Raw genomic sequence first — 21,829 nt, 5'->3', positions numbered from 1 at the left:
TAGCTAACATCAAGACGTGGTGGGCAAGAGCTGGGCAGACTGCCCATAGAACAGGGTATTTCAGCATTTTCTGGGGTACCCTGTGATAGCACTCTCATGCCAGTGGGGTGTCCTCTGGCAATCTAGAAAGCCCTCCAGAAGATTTGGAGGGTTAGGATACCTCAGGATGATGGATTGGATCACGTTGGGGAAGCCTTAGTTTAATTCATGATCAAAAAGAGGACCTACTATATGCTTCTCTTTACAGCTGATCAGGTTGAGTCAGTGGGGTTATAGCGGATACAAGCTTAGCAGCCCAGGATCCTTATTTTGAGTTATAGGGGGAGCTCTTGATGAGAGTGACAAAAAAACAAGGCCATGGGGACCATGGCAGTCCCAACTATCAGTGCTGAGGTAGTACTGCAGCCAGATTTCAAAACTAGCCCATGGTGTACCATAGACAGGCCACTTGGAGGTGGAAAAGACCCAGGATAGAGGGCTAGCCAGGTTTTTCTGGCCCAGGGTATACCAAGAAATCAAGAACTATTTTGTATTCTGCCCTGAATGTCAGCTGGCTGCCCTCTGCCCCTCTTATAAGGCCCCATTGGCACATGTTCCATTGGGTGGCATAAGCCTGAAGCAGGTTGGAGCGGACTTAGTGGGACCGCTGGAGCCCAACTCAAGAGAGTCCAAGTTCATCCTGGTCTTTGTTGACTATGCCACCTGCTACCCCGAGGCTGTGGTGATTCTCTTGGCTTTGGCACAAACTGTGACCTCTGAGCTATTACAGATCTTCTCTTGGGTGAGTATTTCCCGAGAGGTTTTGACTGACCAGGGCATGGTCTTCATGTCCTGGTTATTACAAGAAGTGTGAGGCTTGGTGAAGGTTCGTTCTGCAAAGACTTTGGTGTACCATCCCCAAATTGATAGATTAGTCAAAAGATTTAATTGGACACTGAAGGGGATGTTGAGAAAATTTCTCTTGGAAGAGGCTCAGAATTGAGACCAGTTCATGCCGTACTAGCTCTTTGCCATTTGAGAGATTCCACAGTACACAGGCTTTTTGCCCTTTGAATTAAGAGCCATGGGGGATGTTAGGTCTCTTAAATGACCAGGGAACAGCAAAACAGAACAAATCTCAATGTTGCACAGCAAATGCAGAAACAGCAATATAATAAAAAATACCTGGCTCCAGGTTTATCAGCCAGGGGATAGAAAATTACTTTTTCTCCAGTCCTCCAAAAGTAAGTTGCTGGCTAAGTGTCAAGGCCACTTGCCACTGCAGAGAGTAGGCAAAGCAAATTATGAAGGTCTCATAGTAGGAAAACAGCAGGTTTTACAGATATATCATGTCAACCTGCAGAAGCATTGGAGGGTCCAAGAAGCCTGTATGGTCTCCATGTGTTTCCTGGGAGTTGGCCTGGGGATTTCAGATCCCCCACCAGATCCTGTGGCTGTCCTCATGCTAGGGGAATTTTTTTCTCCAACTCAGTGGGCTGAAATAAAAAGCCTACTGGAGGAATTTAAAGAGGTGTTTATAGTTATTCTGGGTAGAACTACACCGATTGAACACCAAATTATCCTGAAGCCGGGCTGTGCAGTTCAGAAGGGATACTCAAGAATTTCAACTTGGTAGAAAGAGTAAAACAAGATATTAAGAAGATTCTGTACCTAGGGGTGGTAGAAGAATATGCTGGTGAGAGGACTAGTCCAAATATTTTGGTGCCAAAGCCCAGTCACACCATCCAGTTTTCTATTGATTTCCATTAAGTCAATTCAGTTTCAAAGTGTGGTATATATCCTATGCCCAGAATAGATTAAATAGTGGGAGGAATAGGCAGTGCAAAGGGGTGTTGATGTTTTGTTACTTTGCTTAGTTTGAGGTGGGAAAGGCTGGCTTTTGGGCCTGGCTAAAGGAGTAACAACCTGCTACAGTAGGCAATGTGACAGTCAGTTCTATGTCAAGGAAGTGTCAAGACAAAGTGTTCTCACCCCCACCTCCCTTTAGGTTATTCTAAACTTTTCTGTGTTTTCTGTGAGATCAATCGGCAGGCACTATTTTCGGTGGTGCGCTTACCTGCTCTACAGAATGCTTTGAAGAACCATCTAAGAACTCACAGTTTTGAAGTGCAAATAAAAAATCTGTCTGCCTTTCAGGGCTGTGTCAATTCTACTTCAGGGGAGAGAAGAATTCTTTTCTGACGTCTTCTTGACTTTGGTTCCTGGGGATGTTGTGCATGTAGGCCCCTGACAGATGTTCACTTTAAGACATGATGGGATCTAATCCTTGATCTCAATAATCATGCATCCTACCATGCCACACCACGAGTGTCAGGATGCATGATTTTCAGAGCAGGGATTAGATCCCAGTTGCTCCTTACTTGCTAGTACAAGTGAAGACTGGGCTCTCCCTGCACCAGCAGGATGGAACCAATCAGCTGATTCTCATTTGGGGCTGAGAACCAAACTGGTCACTGGCCTCAGTCAGCGAACAGCTTTGTGTATGGGAAGGCCAGCACTGTTTTTCTGCAGCCATAGGGGCTGAATACATGGGGGCCCTCTGCTGCTGCCAGGTAGGCAGGAGGCACCTCAACATGGTGTGCTGTGTGTCCAGGGGGAGGGCAGCAGGATAGAGAGCCCTGAGCCTGCAGCAAGCAGCCTGCACCTGCCTTCTTCCTCTGCCACAGGCTCCACTCTGCTCTGCTCTGGCTGCGTTGCTGTGGTGGGAGAGAGGGGGGATCATCTTAGGACCCCCTGCCACCTCACCCCCTGGCAAAAATAGAAGTTGGTGCCAATGGCTGCATTCCAATTCTAAGCTTTCCATGCACTAGAAGCTGTATAAGCCCCATCTCCTGCCAGGCTGAGTGAACATGGGGCTTGATAGCACCCACTCTGCTCGCAGGGAGCCCAGCATCAGGCTGCAGCAGCTATCAAACCATGTGTGTTATTCAGCTGGGTTACATGCTGGGTTTTGACAGCTCCTGGTCACATGTTTAGTTTAAGGCATGATACAAATGAGCTACAAAATTATTATACACCATATGTGGAATAACTTTGTGGCTCATTTGCTACATTATCATGCCTTAAACTGACTTGCACACGTAGCCGGATTACTGTTTAAGGCATGATTAACCTGTTAATTGTGTCAAAGACAACGTGCGTCAAAGGCCTTGGCTTACAAATGACTCTGGTTCTCAGTGCTTCACAACACCAAAGAAGACTCAGACAAGACCAGCATGGCCAAGATAATTTTGGTTTGTAGATATGGTATACTACAACTCTATCCCACCCAAGAGCTTACCTCTGCCTTATGATCTGTTGCTATGAATGAGAGATGATCTAACACTTGGAAGCAAAATCTCTTGACCTTTTTTTCTGCTTTGCTGGTCGACAGTAGAGCACAGGATGATTCTGCTTTTCATTAGTGTGTTATACCCTGATCAGTGATAGGAATGTATCTGCAGACAGACTTACCTGGAAATTGGATGAGATGCTCTTCCTGTGTTGAGTTGTGTTGAGACCTGCTTGTCTAGAGTTGAAACAAACGGACCTATCCCTAAGAGCAGCTGGAATGCTTAGGAGGTCTTTTGGTGCATCACATACCACTAGGGGAGAGGGCTGCTTTCTACCTTTTTGTGTCAACATTTCAAGAGTGTTACCTACAGTGTTACCATAACTTAGAGACTCAATCCACTCTTCAGCGGTTCACTCTTCCTCCCAGTTCTTTTGACTCTCATGGATTCCCCATTTGGCCCAATATCCTTTTTTTTCATCTTTCAGTGAATAGTCATCACTTCAGCAGGGAAAGTAGAGGAGATCCAGGGCCTCATTGATGGATAAGGTGTCTTTAGAGAGATGCTCTGAATTTAAGTAATTTTGTAGGGCCTTTTTAGATTCATAGTAGGGAATATAAAGCATAGTGCAGTTTCTATCCAGAGCTTATCTAGATAATTCTAGCATGTCCTTACACAGTCTGTAACCTAAAGTGGTTCTACTTAGAATTATTAAAGCACACTGTCATGGCTCTGGAAGCATCCGTATCTTTACTGAGAAGTGTTCTGATCTTGGAGATCAGTAAGCAGCCACCTGGAGCTCTGTTTGTACTTCACCTGGAATTACCTGATCTCTGAAGCCTCAGGATTAGATGCTGTAGTCAGCAAGTGGTGCTTGAATTGCTGTCCTCTGAGATGCTACCTCTACTGCTATGGAATATGCATGTGGAATGATATGGAGTTGTTTGCAATTAGTCCTCTTCATTAACATTTTGCAACCCATGCTTTTATCTTCTCTGACTCTCTTGTATGCCTGGAAATCCAAAGTTGAAAGGGAACTGAGAGTTTCCTAGTTTCATAGTTGGTAGGGTTGGAAGGGACCTGAGCAGATCATCAAGTCCAACCCCCTGCCATGGCAGGAAAAAGTACTGGGGTCAAACAACCCCAGCAAGGTGTTCATCTAGCCTCCTTTTAAAGATCCCCAGGGTAGGAGCCAGCACCACTTCACTTGGAAGTTGGTTCCAGATCCTAGCTGCCCTGATAGTGAAGTAGCACCTCCTGATGTCTAGTCTGAATCTACCCTCTGCCAGCTTGTGACCGTTATTTCTAGTCACTCCTGGCAACGCTCAAGGGAACAGGGACTCCCCCAGTGCCTCCTGGTCCCCTCTGACTAGTTTGTAACAGGCCACTACATCCTCCCTCAGCCTTCTCTTGTGGAGGCTGAACAGGTTCAGGTCCCTGAGCCTCTCCTCATAGGGCCTGCCCTGCCGACCCCTGATCATGCAAGTGGCCGTCTTCTGGACCCTCTCCATGTTGTCCACATCCCTCTTGAAGTGCGGCGCCCAGAACTGGACGGAGTACTCCAGCTGCGCCCTGACCAGTGCCACATAGAGGGGGAGGATCACCTCCTTGGACCTGCACGAGATGCATCTATGGATGCATGACAAAGTATGGTTGGCCTTCCTGACCGCGTCCCCACACTGCCAGCCCATGTTCATCTTGGCATCAATGATGACTCCAAGATCCTTTTCTGCTTCTGCACTGACAAGAAGGGAGTTCCCCAGCCTGTAGGTATGGTGCTGGTTCTTCCTCCCCAGGTGCAGCACCTTGCACTTGTCAGTGTTGAGTCCCATCCTGTTATCATCCGCCCACCCCTGTAACCTGTCTAGGTCCGATTGCAGCCTATTCCTCCCTTCTAGCATGCCCACATCCCCCCATATCTTAGTGTCATCAGCAAATTTGAACAGGGTGCTTTTTATCCCCTCGTCCAAGTCACTGATGAAGATGTTGAACAGTGCGGGCCAGAGGACCAAGTCCTGGGGGACACCACTGCCCACATCCCTCCAGGTCGAAAATGACCCATCCACCCCCACTCTCTGGGTGCGGCTCTCCAGCTAGTTAGGAACCCATTGACTGTGTAGGTGTCGACGCCACAGTCCCCCAGTTTTTTAATGAGAATGGTATGAGAGTCGGTGTTGAAGGCCTTCCTGAAGTCCAGAAAGACTATGTCCACTGCTACCCCTGCATCTAAGGATTTGGTGACCTGGTCATAGAAGGCCACCAGGTTGGTTTGACAGGACCTGCCTCTAATGAACCCGTGTTGGTTGCCCCTCGTGGGCCAGGATAATTCTCTCAAAAAGCTTACCCAGGATTGAGGTAAAACTAACTGGCCTATAGTTTCCTGGGTCTTCCTTCCTCCCTTTTTTGAAAATGGGAACCACATTGGCCCTCTTCCAGTCCTCTGGCACCACACCAGAGCACCACGAGTGCTAGTAAAGCCATGCCAGGGGTCCCTCAATGACCTCAGCTAATTCTCTCAGCACTCTGGAGTGGGGGTCATCAGGACCAGCTTATTTAAATACATCCAGTCCCTGCAGAAGTTACCTGACTAGGTCCTCACTGACCGTAGACCTGGTTGCACCTCCCCTGGGGCCTGAGGGGGTCCTGGTGCAGGGGGCTGATCTGGTCCCTGCTCAGGAAAATGGAGGCAAAGAAATTGTTAAATAGGTTAGCTTTGTCATCTGGTGTGACAACCAGATTTCCTAGCATGTCTTGCAGGGGCCCCACGTTACCCGGTACCTTCTTTTTGCCCCCTAGGTGGAGGGCTAAAAAGGTGGAGTTTGTCAGTATGCTCCACTGTTGTAGCCCTTTGTATGAATTTAAGGATTCTCAGGGTGCATATATACCGTATGGACAGTACTAGTTAAGTTTTCAAACTGAAGTGCGTTAATGCCACTAGCTGCTTCTGTATGTTGACAGTGCATTAAAAAAAGTCCCAGCTACAGTAAAGTAAGCAAGCTTTCATCTCATTGTTCCATGTTGCACTTACTTATTGTCATCTTTTGACAATAGAAGAATTTAGGGTGAACTTAGCCTGTGAAATTTTGAGTTCTTATTTTTGATTTATTAATAAAAGCTTAATTTCTTTCAAATTCAGATCCTGTCTATGAAGATCTGTTGAGTGAGAGTAGAAAAATGATCACTAATGAGAAAATAGATGCTTTCAATGAAGTGGCAGTCCGTATTCTGAATAGCAGCTCCAGAAATTCTAAAGCTAAAGTTAAAATGTTCAGTGTATCAAAACTGATAGCACAAGAAACTATCATGAAGTCTTCAGATGGCCTGCATCTTCCTGAATCAAGCAGAGAAATGGTAAGTATTTGTATGGCTAATTAACAGAATAGATGACCAATAATGAAACAAAATTTTAATTGAATGTGCTGTTCTCTGCAAGGCAGATTATATGAACTTTTTGCTGGGTTATCATAATATTAAACATTACTTGCAAGAGTTTCCAGGAAATCTTTTACAGTATTCCAGCAGATGGAACGACATCTAAATTCCCAAGGTGTTATGTATGGTGGGGAAGGCTGTAAATACCTATTCAAAAATGCCACTAGTCCTGTGAGTTAAAACACAGAGCTATAAATTTTGTGCTTTACTCTGCATGAGTGAACTATGACCCTAGTAGTTCAGAGAGCTCCTCTCTGGGGTAAATCCTAAAACTAACTTCTTGTGGATCAGCCTTTAAGTAGTTATTCTGTTAAGAATAAGCAAGTGAACCACCCAGATCATTCCTTCATTGCTGGGTTGACATTGCAGACTTTTCCCTCACCCGTCCCCCATCCAGTTTCAGTGGGTATGTCTACATGTTCATTAATGTGTTTTTGCTAATGCGCATTAAAGTTAGTATCCCCATTCTGAGGTAGTAGAAAAAGGTGCACATAAGTGTATTTTAATGCACATTAGAAAAAGTGCCCTTTTTGTGATGCTTTAATACACATTAATATAGGCTAAAATGGATTAACCTATGTAGATGTGCCCACTGGCTACTATTTTGTGCTTTCTCTTGTCTGACTCAGCCCTGAATTCAGGACTTGCTTACTCCCCCTCTTTATGGGGTTTTGTTGTCCTTCAGCTCTCAAAATGAAATGAACAATATTCCAAACTATGCTGGCTCTCAATACCATCTTTTCTTTTCCACTTGGTTTCTTTTACATTTCCACTTAAGGATGCATTGATAAAGATTTTATATGGCCGATTATTATCCAGCCATACTAGCCAATACCAATCCGATAGTCAGTATGCAGCCTGGCAGTTTCGAGAGCAGCGTCTGGCTGGTAAGTCTTAGGGAGGGAAGGAGTATTGCATGGGGCAGATGGAGGCCCCCACAGTGAGGGAGGGAGTTGGGGCAGGGGTAGGTGGTGGAACGGGGTGCTGAGGCAGGGCGCGGGACAGAGCTGCAGGTGGCTTGTCCAGGGGCCACAGGGGATTGGGGAGAGGGTGCAGCTCCTGCCAGTGCGTGTGCCCTGGGGGATGCACGGGGGTGTGTGTGCCCCCCAGAATTGTGTGCAGGGTGAGGGTGGGCTGCCCACTGTAGCCTCGGGGCCATGGGCTGCACTGGCCTCTTTCTGGTGGGGGAGCTGTGCCAGGGCTGTGCTCGTGGGAGGTGGAAGGTAGGGTGGGCAGTGGCACTAGGAGAGGTAGCTATGGGGTGAGCTACAGCCACCCCAAAATTTGCCATAGTCTCCCCTCCTAGTGTTGCTGCCACTGTCCATCCTACCCTGAATGCAGTCCCAGCCCAGCCCCCCTGCTGGGAAGAGGCTGGCTCCACCCCTGGCCCTGAGCCTGCCATGGGCAGCCCACCCTTTCCCCACACAAATCCGGGGGGTACATGCCCCCCATGCCTCCCCCAGGGGTGCACACAGCGATGGGAGTCTGCCCTCCTCTCCACCCCCTTTGCCTCTGGGCAAGTTGCCTGTGGCTACATTCCACACCACGCCCCACCCTGTCTGGGCAGTGTCTGCCCCTGCCCCAGCCCCACTCCCTTGCTCACTGTGGGGGCCTCAATCTGCCCTCCCCCCCATGCCCCTTCCCTCTCCCACATCCCTTCTCCCCACAGACTTACCAGCCAGATGCTGCTTTCCAAGCTGCCAGGCTGCATTCCTGGCTGTGTGCATGCTGTGGCTGTGCACATCCATGCAGCATTTGTCAGTGACATTATCGGTTACACCAGCCAAAAAAAACTGATTGCCGATAATGTCAGTTTTCCTTTCATCAGTGCTGATCCAATATGAACCGATATACCGGTGCATCTCTATTTTCATTTTTCCAAGTGATAAGATGCAAAGTATTTCCTTGATTTCCCAATGTGGACCAATATCCTTTCTGAACACCCTACCCCACCTTCTATTCATCTCGGTCCTTAATTTTTAGTTCTTCCTGAGACTCTTCTCGGTCCCTGTTTTTCTTTGAGAACGCCATGCCACCAGCCTTCCTCCTTGGGGCCTTGTCCTCTTTCACCAGGAGGCACTACAAAAGCTTGCTGTGCTTTATGTTGGGCTGCTTGCAGATTCAGGACTCTACCATTTACTAAACTTTTCCAGGCTGTTTATAGAAACTTAATTCTGCAAACAACTCAGTTAATTGAGTTGCCTCCAGGTACAGCCATGGCCCTATTAAGATCTGAGGCTTCTATTAACCACTTACCCATGTGAGGTTTATACAACATATAAGGAAGGTTGGATGAAATGTGGAGAGCCCTTCCTGATGACTGTCCTTTGTATACACACAACATGGGCAGAGTTTATGTGCTTCAGTGCCAGACCAAGAAAAGCAGGAGTGAGCTGTTGGGCCTGTGGGTATGCAGATCAATCAGCTGATTATGTTTTACATGCCTACGGTTGATGCAAGAGTTTCTGCAACCTTGAGTCTGTATTAACGATTGCAGGGCATCCTTGCTGCTGATCTGCAACTTGTGGTAGAAGAATTGCTTTCCATCTCGAATGGTTCCTCCACAACAGAGCTTCCTAGATCTGCTTATTTTGATTGTGTTCAGCACCCATGATTTGGTTCTTGTTGTTCATCCAAAATTAATAAGAAAAATTTAACCTGTATATTTAAATCGAGACAAGACGGGTTGTTTTCTTGCTGTCTCTATGATTGTAACTAGATACATATAGACATTATAAATTGTTTAAATATAAAATATGAGGGAAATGCATGTCATTCCTTCTCAATATGTAATATAATTCAAGATAATATTTGTTTGAGAATAATAGTTGCAACCAAAGACTGATAGCCAAAGATGCTCGTGTCTTTGACAGAACGCAATGATTCTTATGAACGTCTGGTGTAACAAGATTTTGAAGCCTATTGACGGTTCCTGCTGCCAGCCCCAGCCTCCCCTCACTCTGATACAGAAGCTAGCATTTTTCTTTTTTACTTTATCGATTATTGGATATTTAATTCTCAACTTAATTCATCGTAATAATCATCGGAAGAACAAACCATGCACCGATTTGGAAAGTGGAGAGGAGAAAAAACCTGCTATCAATACACCTATTTCTACTCTAGAGCTGCTTTTACAGTCCTTCTGCAAGTTGGGTCTAATCATGGCCTATTTCTATCTTTGTGACAGAGCAAATCTATTCATGAAGGAAAACAAATTTTATACACACTCCTTTTTCTTCATACCCATCATCTACATCTTGGTTTTGGGGGTTTTTTATACTGAAAACACCAAAGAGGTAAAGAATATGCTGGTATCACTTCCTGTGTAATTTCTCAGTTTATGATTGTAATTGAATTATATTTTTAAATTGCTAACTGATTTAAAAGTCATATTTTCTAAAATAGATATAGCTGCTGCACTTACATAGCTGCTGCATATGGTTATTGAGTATTTTATGCACAGTCTGGTGGTTAGATATGATTGGCTTTTTCATACAAGAGTGCTAACATGCATTCTTGTTGATGAGGATGTTAATAAAGCTCATTCATCCACTGATGCCAGTGAATCAGTTGTGTGTAGTAGAGTAGATTAGCTACCAGTAAAGTAATGCCACTTACTTTAGAAGGTTTTTTTTTTAATACTTATATAAGTCTGCCCCTAAAGTGGTTTATTGTTTTGAACTTTTCTGCTCGTTTAGATGTTCCTTGTACTTGTTGGAATAGCAACACTCTTGTTTTGTTTTGCATAGACTAAGGTGTTAAATAGAGAACAGACAGATGAATGGAAAGGCTGGATGCAGCTTGTTATTTTGATTTATCATATCTCTGGAGCAAGCACTGTAAGTGATTGAATTTCATTTTTTTTTATAATATATCATTTGGAGTCAGTGCTTTGAAGGAAAATATGTTTCTGCCATTTAACTTCAAGAAATTCAAGTTCAGATATGTTAACATATTGACACTTTACCCCTTTATAATCTTTTAGGGTTCTGAAAGCTTTCAAAGATGCCACTTTTTGAGAATTTGTTTTTTGATGATGCCATTTTGCATCATACATTTGACAAAGAGAAGTGATTTGATTTCTTTTTTTCTTTCCCTTGATGCAGTTTATCCTTTGACTTTGTCTCTCTCAGGTAATAAAATCTGAATACATTTCAGGAAGAATGGAAAGAGAACTGCAGGGAAGTAATAGTAAATGGGGCATAACATTTCTTAGTAAGTAGGTGTAAAGTGACATACAACTTCATGAAAGGAGAGCAAGTCTAAAATACAGACAAAGCTTTTCCCCTTGGGCCCCAATTTACTTAGAGTTGACAGCATAGACAAAAAAGAGTTTCTGTGGGTCTGTGTAAAGAGTAAATTATTTTTCTCAACAGTTTTTGCCTGTGTACATGCACATTCGAGTTCTGGTTGCTGCATATCTATTCCAAACAGGTTATGGGCATTTCTCATACTTTTGGGTAAAAGGAGACTTTGGAGTATACAGAGTGTTTCAGGTAGGAATAAATCATTCTTACTGTTTTTATACAGAAATATGCCTGCTTACCAAAAAATGAGATCATAATAATTTTAGAGGGGGTTCACAAAACCAGCCTGATCATTTTTCTTACCTAATCTGATTTGTTTAATCTGATCAGATGACTGAAACTTGTACTGAGAAAATAGGTGACCCACTTAAATGCATCAGAGAAATAATAATGATTTAATGATTTCCTTTATTACTGTTATTATTTTTCACCTGGAATTGTATTACAGTATCTAGTAATAAAGATAAACTAATGATGAAAGTACAAGGCTGGCATACAAGGGTCTTACCTAAATTAGCTGATTTAGCAGGTTTTTGTTCTTTGTCCAATTTTCCCTTGTCGATCTGTTTAATGGTGGGTATTCTGGTTTAGAGGCTGCCAAAGTAGTTCTTACTGAATTTCTTTTAGACAAATAGGTAAAACATTTGGCAAATCCAGATTGCTATTGCCTTGAAATGAAATCAGTTTTTTCTCACTATAAAATTTTTTTTAAAAGAGTAATTGCATTTACTAGTCCAGCATAGTAGATTAGTTGTTTCCAAAGCTGCAGATCCTGATTTGGAAGGATGAAAACATTGTCATCTCTGGCTTGAATTTCAACCATTTTCATTCACTTAAGCTATAAAAGTGTTGGGATTTTGCATATGTGCTGGACCTATGTCTCTCACTGCTAGTAAAATTAAGAAGCTATTGAGTGGGTACTTGTAGTCATTAATGCTTTCTAAAGGCTGGTAGAGTGTTTGTCTTCCATCAACTGGAAAGGAAATAAAGACTTCTTCTCTAACACTGATATCCTTGTCATCTTATCTCTAACTTGTTTCTGAGCAAGAGCAGACTGGAAGAGGAGGTGGTGCTGAGAAATCTCTGGCTTCCCTTTGCTGTCTGAAGCCTTTTTGTTATAAGCAGTTCAATTCAGAAAATATAATTAGTGCCTAAATGACACATTTTTGTCACGATGATTAGACATGTAGTCAGTCATTTCATACCTAGACTTAGATGAATGACGCCTTACCCAGGGCTAAGTATTCCATTAGTTTCCCTTTAAAAAGTTGGATTTTTAGGTAAATGGAGATGTTCATAGAAAGTATTGGTTTTCTTAAAAATTAATTTTCTTTCATCTGAAAAAAATGGACTCTTTTCATCTTTGGCCAGAAAGATTTTTGTCTTTCAGGCTCTAACTTCTCTGGTAAAAAGATGAAGTTTTTCAACAACAGGAATTTTTTTCCCACCAACTCTGTTGATTATTCTTTTCAGAAAGAAAGACTCTTGATTCAGTTTGCTCAGAAGCCAACTGCTCCATTATGAAGAGGACTAGACAAAGCATTTTCTCATAGCAACTAGGGGAATCCACCAGGGAGTAAACTATAAATTAAAAATGTGACTGGTTTACCACTTTGACATCAAATCCTGCCTTGGTTCAAACCACCACTGACCATCACTCTGCTGTACCTCGTTGCTGTATAACCCACAGTTTGAACAGTTCATTTAGTATGTGTCCATGCTGTAGTCAGAAGTGCTGTTGCAGCAAAAGTGGGTGTCCTATGCTAGCTTTAACTTGGCTAGTTCAGATAACAAAAGTGAAAATGTAAGCCTGGAAGACTTATACAGTCTCCACTGAAGTCCATGCCATCTCATTTTCAGTAATTATACTGAAGTTAGCTAGGTTAACACCAGGATGGGTATACCTACTGATATGTCCAACTCCCTTAGACTTCTATCAGAATTTCAACAAGAGTAATATTGTTGGTGTTTAATGGTTTATAATGCATATAATGTTACAATAAAATTGTTTTTTTTCTCTTAATCCTACATAAAGAAAACCGTTTTCTCCCCAACAGGTTTTATTCCGTCTCAATTTCTTGGTTGTGGTGTTATGCATAGTGATGGATCGACCTTACCAGTTCTATTACTTCGTTCCACTTGTCACTGTCTGGTTTATGATCATCTATGTTACATTAGTAGTATGGCCTCAGATAGTCCAGAAGAAAGCAAACGGTAAAATAAATATTGTTCTTTTCCTTTTGTTATAAATATATTTATATCCTAATGTAATCAATTATTCAGATGCAAAACTTTGTCAGAGGGTTTTAGTCTTGATTTGGCTATTTGAATAATAGAACTGAATTTTTAAATATGCTCTAGTCACCAGACATAGCACTTGGAAGGATACATTTAATTTGGTATATTTTAGTGAAAACTATGACACATGGTGATTGAGCTTTCTTGTTGGAATATGCATTATAACTTTCAAAAGTTGAGAAATATATCTGAACTCTCTTAAAAAAATAATTGCTGAATGCATTTAAAATTTGCTCATAATTTTTTTTTAAATACCAGTGCTTCTTGAAACCTATTTAGTGTATTTTTCAACCTTTCAAACTGAATTCACTGTCCTATAAACATGCTTTGTCCACAAAATAGGTACAGTATAAAGTGTGCTTTTACAAATTTCTGCCATTCTGTCCTACTAGGGTACCCCAGCTGTTTTTTTGAGGACCAATTCTCTTGTGTCTGGCTGAGGATGGATTGCATATTATTGCTGTTTCAATCTCAATCTTTTAGACACTGCCAAGGGTGATTCTAGATAAGGGATGCTATGCTCATCTGGCCCCAGGGGCTGGGCTGGTCTGTGGGCTGGATCAGGACCGACTTCTTTGTGCTGCATGCAGCATCTGTAGGCTGCACACTGAACACGTGTGCCAGTTCCTCTCCATGTGCTGTATGTCATGGAGGCTGGACCCAGTGTTGCATGCAGTGGCCCACCAGACTAGCCCTGTGTGTTGGCTGTGTAGGCTGTCTGGATTGGGACTCAGACTGTCGGTGCATGCTGGAGCCAGTGCTGGATCAACTTACTGTGCTGTGTGCAGCACTGGGTCCAGCTCGTGCACCACAACATGCACTTCAAACCCCATGATGGCTCCATGTGCCATGTATGTGGCCAGCCCTGGGGCCAGCACATGCTGCAAGTGGGATGGAGGCTTGGACCAGCCATAAGCATTGGAAGTGACACAGGGTCAGTCTGGGGTGTGTTTTGTATCCAATGCCCTGCCAAACTGGCCCTGTGCACTGGTTCTGGTCAGGTTTGACCCAGAATTCAGGGCTAGTCTGGTGAATGATGTCATTGCACAGCCACTGGCAAGAATATTTGAGCACTTGTGGCACATGGGCCAGGTCCTGGAGGACTGGAAAAGGGCCAATGTGGTCCCTATTTTCAAGAAGGGGAGGAAGGAAGATCCAAGCAACTACAGGCCAGTCAGTCTCACCTCTATCCTTGCCGAAGTCTTTGAAAAGATTATTAAGGCTCACATATGTGAGAGGCCATCAGGAAAAATTATGCTGAGGGGAAACCAGCACATGTTCGTAGCAGGTAGATCACGCCCGACTAATCTGGTCTCTTTTTATGACCAGGTTACAAAGCACCTGGATGCGGGAGTAGGGGTAGATATCATTTATTTAAACTTCAGGAAGGCCTTTGATACGGTATCCCACCCCATACTGGTGAACAAATTAAAAGGCTGCGACTTGGATGATTACACAGTCCGGTGGGTGGCAAATTGGCTAGAGGGTTGTACCCAGAGAGTGGTGGTGGACGGGTCTGTATCAACCTGGAAGGACATGGGCAGTGGGGTCCCGCAGGGCTCGGTCCTTGGACCAATACTTTTCAATGTCTTCATCAGTGACTTGGATGAGGGAGTGAAGTGTACTCTGTCCAAGTTTGTGGATGATACAAAACTGTGGGGAGAAGTGGACACACCGGAGGGCAGGGAACAACTACAGGTAGACCTGGGCAGGTTGGACAAATGGGTAGAAAACAATAGAATGTGATTTAACAAGGAGAAGTGCAAAGTACTGCATCTAGGGAGGAAAAATATCCAACACACCTACTACCTAGGAAATGACCTGCTTGGCATCACGGAAGTGGAAAGCGATCTTGGAGTCCTAGTGGACTCCAAGATGAACATGAGTTGTTAGTGTGACAAATTATCTTTATCAGCAGATGCATGACAAACAGAATTAAGGAGGTGATGCTTCCCTTCTATTGGGCGCTGGTCAGACCGTAGTTGGAGTACTGCGTACAGTTTTGGGTGCCGTACTTCAAGAGGGATGTGGATAACCTGGAGGGGGTCCAGAGAAGGGCCACTCGTATGGTTAAGGGCTTGCAGGCCAAGCCCTGTGAGGAGAGACTAAGGCCTCTTCAGCCTCTCCAGCCTCCCCAAGAGAAGGTTGAGAGGCGACCTTGTGGCTGCCTATAAATTAATCATGGGGCGCAGAAGGGAATTGGTGAGGCTCTACTCACCGAGGCACCCCAGGGGGTTGCAAGAAATAATGGCCTTAAGCTAACAGAGAGCAGATTTAGACTGGACATTAGGAAGAACTTCTACACGTTAGAGTGGCCAAGGTCTGGAATGGGCTCCCAAGGGAGGTGGTGCTCTCCCCTACCCTGGGGATCTTCAAGAGGAGGTTAGATGGGCACCTGGCTGGGGTCATCTGAACCCACCCCTCTTTCCTGTCTTTGCAGGGGGTCAGACTTGATGATCTTTTGAGGTCCCTTCCATCCCTAACATCTATGAATGCACCAGTTCTGACTCTATGTTATGTACAGTGCTGGGTTCCGTACATCATTCAGGGTTGATCCACAGCTGTATGATCCCATATGGATTATACAGTTCTACAGGCTAGCTCCAGTCGACAGGTCATACATTTGACACCCCTCTTCTAGATATACTGGCCCAAGTGCAACTCCTCTTTTTGCAGGTCAGTGCCACTTACACAGCTGACTTCAGCTGTGTAAGGGATATTGTGAGCCACTGAGGCTGATTTTTAGATGTTACGTACCCTGCACAACTCATTGGATCCTTCTGAGCATTTAACAATGGTGTGCTACAGCCACTTGTGCTCTGTTGTTAATCTTATTTCACCAATATAGGATAGGAATGTGTAGGTCTCAGACCTGGTAGTCACAGAAAAATTATGATTAGCAACTGTAATACCAAATGAGGAGGAGAAACCCCTATCCTCCCCTTCCCACGTTTTAATATAATAGGTTAGATTAGGCATATCCAGGGAGTTAGAGACCCAAGTTGAAGGACCGACTCACCTAGAGAGGGGGTTTGAAATTACATCTCCCTCAACCTAGCAAAGTGGCCTAATAATTAACCCATGGGCTGCATTTCCAAGAATACCTTTCTATTGAAGCTGACCCACTGGACAGACAAGGGGGGAAGATGCCAGCAACCCAGAAAGAGAGTGTCTTATAAAAATAGATCCTGCTATGAACAGAAGGAGCACTGATTTCCAGTGGGGCAGAATCTATCCCATTGATGTCTCTCCTTTTTGTCCACTTCTTATTAAACGCAAACTGCGGAAATGCCACTGGGGCATTTGGACAGTAATAAAATTTGGACAGCTGAGGTATGGGAATGGAAGGAGCAGTCCCTGTGACTGGCCCAGGCAAGATACTGCCTCTCAATGACCACCATTCAGCTTTGGAGTATTAAAGATAAACATGCCCTGGACTCGATTTAAACATTAGCGTATTTTACCTAACAGATGCCGTTTAGAATTTTACAGCCCAGCATCTTTTTCACCTGTCAGGTATTTAAGGATTCAGATTCTGTTCATCAAAACATTATTCATCCCTCTCAGAAAAGCAGTCCTTGCCTGCCCTTTGAGAGAATTGGGGCTCTAATATCCTTACAAAGTCTGATTCTGTTCTGCCCCAGGAAGGCTTATCCCATCAGAAAGCAGCCTTTGGTGCCTACAAGGTAAATAAGCACTAAGCAGTAGGTCTGTGCAAATAGGGGAGTATTCAATTCAGATTTGGCCGATTCGGATCGCTGTCCTGAATTGACTAAAGCTGGTTCAGCTGAAAAGATTGAATGCTGATTTAGAGAGATTTGGTGATTCGGATTGGCCGGGGAGAAGCAGGCACAGCCAGGTGGTTGCAGGTTCTCCCACGGCTCCTCCAACTGTGCCTGCCTCTCCCCAGGTTGGGGGAGCCGCAAGAGAAGCTCCCATGGCTGTCCTGGCCAGCCCCATCCCCTGCCCGACCCTAGCCTAGCCCTGGCATTCTTTTTTAAAGCCCCTCACTGGCTGCAGGAACGGTGATTGGGGCTTCCAGGTATTTGTGACAGGACTCCCCTCCCCGCCCCCAATGCAGTGGGGGGGCAGCAAGGATCACTGCCTCTCAGCCTGGCACCCACGCGACAGTTGCCCCATGGCATGGATGCAGTGCAGCTCGGCAGGGTGCCACATGCTGCCTGGGAGCTGGGGCTGAGCACTCCCAGGCTCCGGCTCACATGTAGAGCTGCCCCAGCTCCCAGGTGAATGTCCCTGATCTTTCCCCCAGCTCTCTGATGACTTCCCCCAGCTCTTCTTCTGGAGGGCATAGGCTCCTGGATGACATCAGGCTGCTCCCATGCCTCATGACCAACTCTTCCAGTGCCTCATGACCACTATGGTATAGACTACTCAGCAGTATGAGGCCAGTGTAGGCTTTCAGCTCTGTTTCATCCAGCTTTTTCCACTTCTTTCTATTTTCAGGATGCCTGGCTTTCTACTCCCTGAATCTTCCTTCTGCGTCTGTTTGTTTCTCTTATGATAACAGTCAGGATATCTTGTGAGAGAAACAGGTGGAACTTCCACCACCGTGTCTTTATTACTTTCTCATGTTAGCCCGGCACTTTCATGGACCATGTCCTTGGCTGTTCTCCGATGATGTATTAGCTGTGAACTTTTTTACCACGCTCTGCCATTTCTTCCTCTAGCGGTGTCATCATCTGCAGTGTTTTCTGGGGGGTGGTAGCGGTTCTGCTCCACATCCTGCTGTAGCTCTCCACGGTCTTCTACAGAGGCCCACAGGCTGGTCCTCTTCCCTTTCCCACTGGAAGTGTTGGCATCACTTCTGCTTGTGGCACCAACTCCTCGTCTAGCTGGATGAAGGTTCCATAGACGAATGGTCGTCTTGCTCTGAAAAATCTCCCATGTCTGGAACAAAGTCAGCATCCTCCCTGCCTTGTAATAAGATTTCATCAGTGGATGTGTCACTGTTATCCCCAGTTATCTGTGCAAGACAGGCTTCAGCACTGAATATGTGCTGCTTTTTCATCCTGGACTGGAGGAAAAAAAAGAAAAAAAAGATTACTGCTGAATGCGTATAAATAACAATCAAAGACAAGCCTGTCCACCTATGCTGTCACAGAAGCAATTCCGCCCTGCCCTATGGCAGGGCAGGTAGCATCCTCTCCCCCTAGGCACAGAAGCTAGAGACCAGCACATCCACCCTTTGCAGGCAAGCCAAATGTGGGTAGATGCTGGTTGGAAACCACACATGCAGGGGCTTAGTGAGAGCAGGTAAAAGGGATGTGGGGGTGTCAAGCTCTTACCATTGAAGAGGACTCCATAATGTATGGTGTATTGCAGTATGATGTTCTTTTTCTTCTCTGCTATCCCTTTGCTATCTTTTTTCATGGCAAAACTCTGCCTCACCTGCCCGTTTCATAACATACAAGCTAGTTTGCCCTGCCTTTGTTGGAAGTGAGGACAAGGATCAGAAGTGGATTTGGGTGTGACAAAGGGGTTTTGTTTGTTTGTTTGTTTTTTGGCAAAGGACAGGGTGGTTTGATGACCTTGCAGCTTGCAAACAAAGTGGTTGGCAAAAGGGATTACCACTTCTTCTGCAATGGAGGATGGCCATCCATTAGTTGCCATGGATACCTGAAATGGATATGAATGAGGTGTGAATGAATGCTGACTTTTCAGATGTATCCACCCAAAGTAGCCAAACAGGCCTAGACCTGTCATTTATACAGAAATTGCATTGGGGTAACAGATTTACCCCAGTGTGTTAACGTGGGGTTGGGATAAGTTATTACCCCATATGGAAAAACACATTAATGCCTGGGGTAATGTTACCCTGGGCACTTTTTCATCCACTGAGAACAAACTATTCATGTAAGCTGGCTAGAATAGTTTGCTATCCATGCACACCAATAGTTGTGCTCAACAGTAAGCTGGTTGTTCTTTGGGGATATTGTGCACTGCAGTGCCAGTGACAATGTCTTAAAAAGAAAAAAAAAATTAGAATGAATTTACTTTAGGATACAAAAGATGTCTGGGGTTAGGAAATTAGCACGTGGGAACATATGAAAAGTCCTGTTTCCTTTTGTAGGGCTAAATATTTTTTATTGTCTTGTTTCCTTTCTGTCCTGTTTGTTGTTTTTTGTCCTGTTTTCTTCTGTAGGGCTAAATATTATTGGATATGTGGACACCAATAGTTTAAGCCAATGGAAGTTGTTTATTCAGAGATAGAGAAATTTGTGAATTTAGTCACTTTGAGTGTTTGTGTTTTTAGATTTGACTTCAAATCAAAGGAAGTGAAAGAACTAAATTACAGTGTTTAAACAACAGCAAAATGTTACTGATTAATATCTGGACTTGTGTGTGTATAAATAAAATGCAGTATATCTGTACTCTGTAGTTAGTGACAATTTAATATATTTGTCATTGTTTTTGTCTTTAAATAATAAATACTGCATTGTTACTTTTCATTTTCCCACAGGCAACTGCTTCTGGCACTTTGGCTTACTGCTGAAACTAATTTGCTTACTCATGTGTATATATTTTCTGTCATATTCTCAGGTTTGTAAACACTACATACTATATCCTGTGTATTGAGCTTTTGAAGGCTGCTTAGGATAGATAGAACACTGTGATCAGTTTTCTGTTATGTATGGGAATAGCAGGGTGGGGAAATGGAACATTTCAGTGTCTCCTTTTTAAAATTGGTTTTGCATGGGACACTAGACATTTTGGTACTTTTTGATGCCGTACACTTTGGGTTTTATTTCTTAGTACTTATCTTAAAAGTGGTGTTTCTGACAGTATTATATATATTTAAAGTGCAGCTCTACTTTATTTTGGTAGTCATCAAAGTATCTGTGTGTGTGAAATTACACTGTATTGTTACACCTGTCTGGTCTATTTTTATCAAGGTCTTCCTGTCTAGTTGATTGGGGAAAAGGATGCATATTTTGTTACAATTAGCATGTGCACACCCAGGTGAGGTATGGGGGAGCATGTGCCCCCTGTGGATTTGTGCACAGAGCAAGGGTGGGCTGCTCACTGCAGGCTTGGGGCCAGGGGCTGCACCAGTCTCTTCCTGGTGGCGGGGCAGGCTCAGTGGCACAGGGTGGGTAGCAGCAGCTCTAGGAGTAAGCCACCCCTCCCAGTGTTACCACCACCCACCCCACACAGCTGAGCCTGCTCCACTCCACTTCCGGGAAGAGGCCTGTGTAGCCCCTGGCTCTGAGCCCACAGCACACTGGCTGCCCTTGCCCTTCGCATAAGTCCATGGGGGCACATGCCCCCCACACCTCCCACTGGAGGTATGCACAGCATTTAAGAGCTGCCCACCCCCTTGCGCCCCTTTCCCTCACCCCATACCTGCCAGACAAGCCACCTGCACTTTGTCCTGCTCCTGACGCCAGGGTCACATTCACTTTTAGGAAATCAGCTATTGCACACTTTAGATGCATGGTAATGTGTGCTTTTGGAAGAGTGGCAAATGCTATCAGTTTGTATTGGATCACAAGGGTGTTGTGTTGCAAACTGCCAATGAGGTCTGTGCCAAATTGTAGACCTGTTGTTGAGTGATTATGTGGAGCATAACTAGGGGAGTGAATCTTGTTGAATGTTAGACTTCCCTTTTAGTGCCAAGGAGTCAGAAAAGAAGTATGGGAAGAAGTCCTAAATTGTGAGCTTTTCTTTTTTTAACCTGTCTCCCCCAAAGCCCCCCCCCCACCCCAGAAAAAAAAAAACAACGAAACCCTTTTTCTATTAGTTTTAAACACAGATACTCTGATTTTCCTGTAAAGTTTCCAGTTCTTTTGGTGCATGTCTCCATTCAAGCCCATGAGGAAAAATGGGTATTAAGAAGGAAGAGAGTGCAGAGGCTGTTGTCAATGAAAAATCAAGAGGAAAATGTCATTATTTTTAGAAAACCGTTTAATAGATGGCTATTAGCATCAAGTAAACTTTAAACAGGACTTCTGTCATGGTGCATAGCCTCTCCAAGATCAGGCCAGTTAAACTGGTAGAGGGGTAGAGCAGTAATAAAAGAGATTACATTTTAAAAATCGGTCTTATGTTAGCGTTAACATTTTTGCCATTTTTGTTTTTTACAGGGTGCATTTGAGAAGATATTTTCTCTGTGGCCATTGTCCAAGTGTTTTGAGCTCAATGGAAATGTCTATGAATGGTGGTTTAGATGGAAGTTAGACCGCTATGTATGTAATGATTTCATGAATTAAATATAGTTTTGTGTTTTTTGAGAAGTATTGTTGAAAAACTTATGTGAAAAATACTTTCCCCTCTTTCTCTGGATAGAGGAGGACTTAAGTTCCAGCTTATGGTTTGTTGTAAGAACAGGCAGCATCAATGTTTTGTTTCTGCAAGTGTCTATGACTACTGTGAAGAAAGACCCCTGACTTGCTGATAATGCTAACCTTTTTATAGAGCATTCCTAAACAGGGCTCTGTGTATTTGGTTTTGTTTCGCAGTGAAATTCCTAACTTCTTTGGCCCTCCAGCACTGATATTC

General features: G+C 44.2%; 1 protein-coding gene across 2 annotated transcripts in view; it reads left to right on the top strand.

Annotated features, from left to right (window-relative positions):
• CASD1 (CAS1 domain sialic acid O acetyltransferase 1) overlaps nucleotides 1-21,829 on the top strand; it is a 67,776-nt gene that overhangs the window by 37,434 nt on the left and 8,513 nt on the right. For both annotated transcript variants that reach the window (XM_090047006.1, XM_090047007.1), the window contains 7 exons: nucleotides 6,409-6,623; nucleotides 9,578-10,000; nucleotides 10,454-10,543; nucleotides 11,081-11,200; nucleotides 13,069-13,225; nucleotides 19,791-19,870; nucleotides 21,415-21,516. In XM_090047006.1, the coding sequence (XP_089903132.1) occupies nucleotides 6,409-6,623; nucleotides 9,578-10,000; nucleotides 10,454-10,543; nucleotides 11,081-11,200; nucleotides 13,069-13,225; nucleotides 19,791-19,870; nucleotides 21,415-21,516 (1,187 nt within the window). The remainder of the gene's footprint in view (nucleotides 1-6,408; nucleotides 6,624-9,577; nucleotides 10,001-10,453; nucleotides 10,544-11,080; nucleotides 11,201-13,068; nucleotides 13,226-19,790; nucleotides 19,871-21,414; nucleotides 21,517-21,829) is intronic.

This window comes from Crocodylus siamensis, chromosome 5 (assembly GCF_052110815.1).
Source record: "Crocodylus siamensis isolate JL-2025a chromosome 5, ASM5211081v1, whole genome shotgun sequence".
In the NCBI taxonomy this organism is placed as follows: domain Eukaryota; kingdom Metazoa; phylum Chordata; order Crocodylia; family Crocodylidae; genus Crocodylus; species Crocodylus siamensis.
This window is presented reverse-complemented; position numbering and strand designations above follow the sequence as displayed.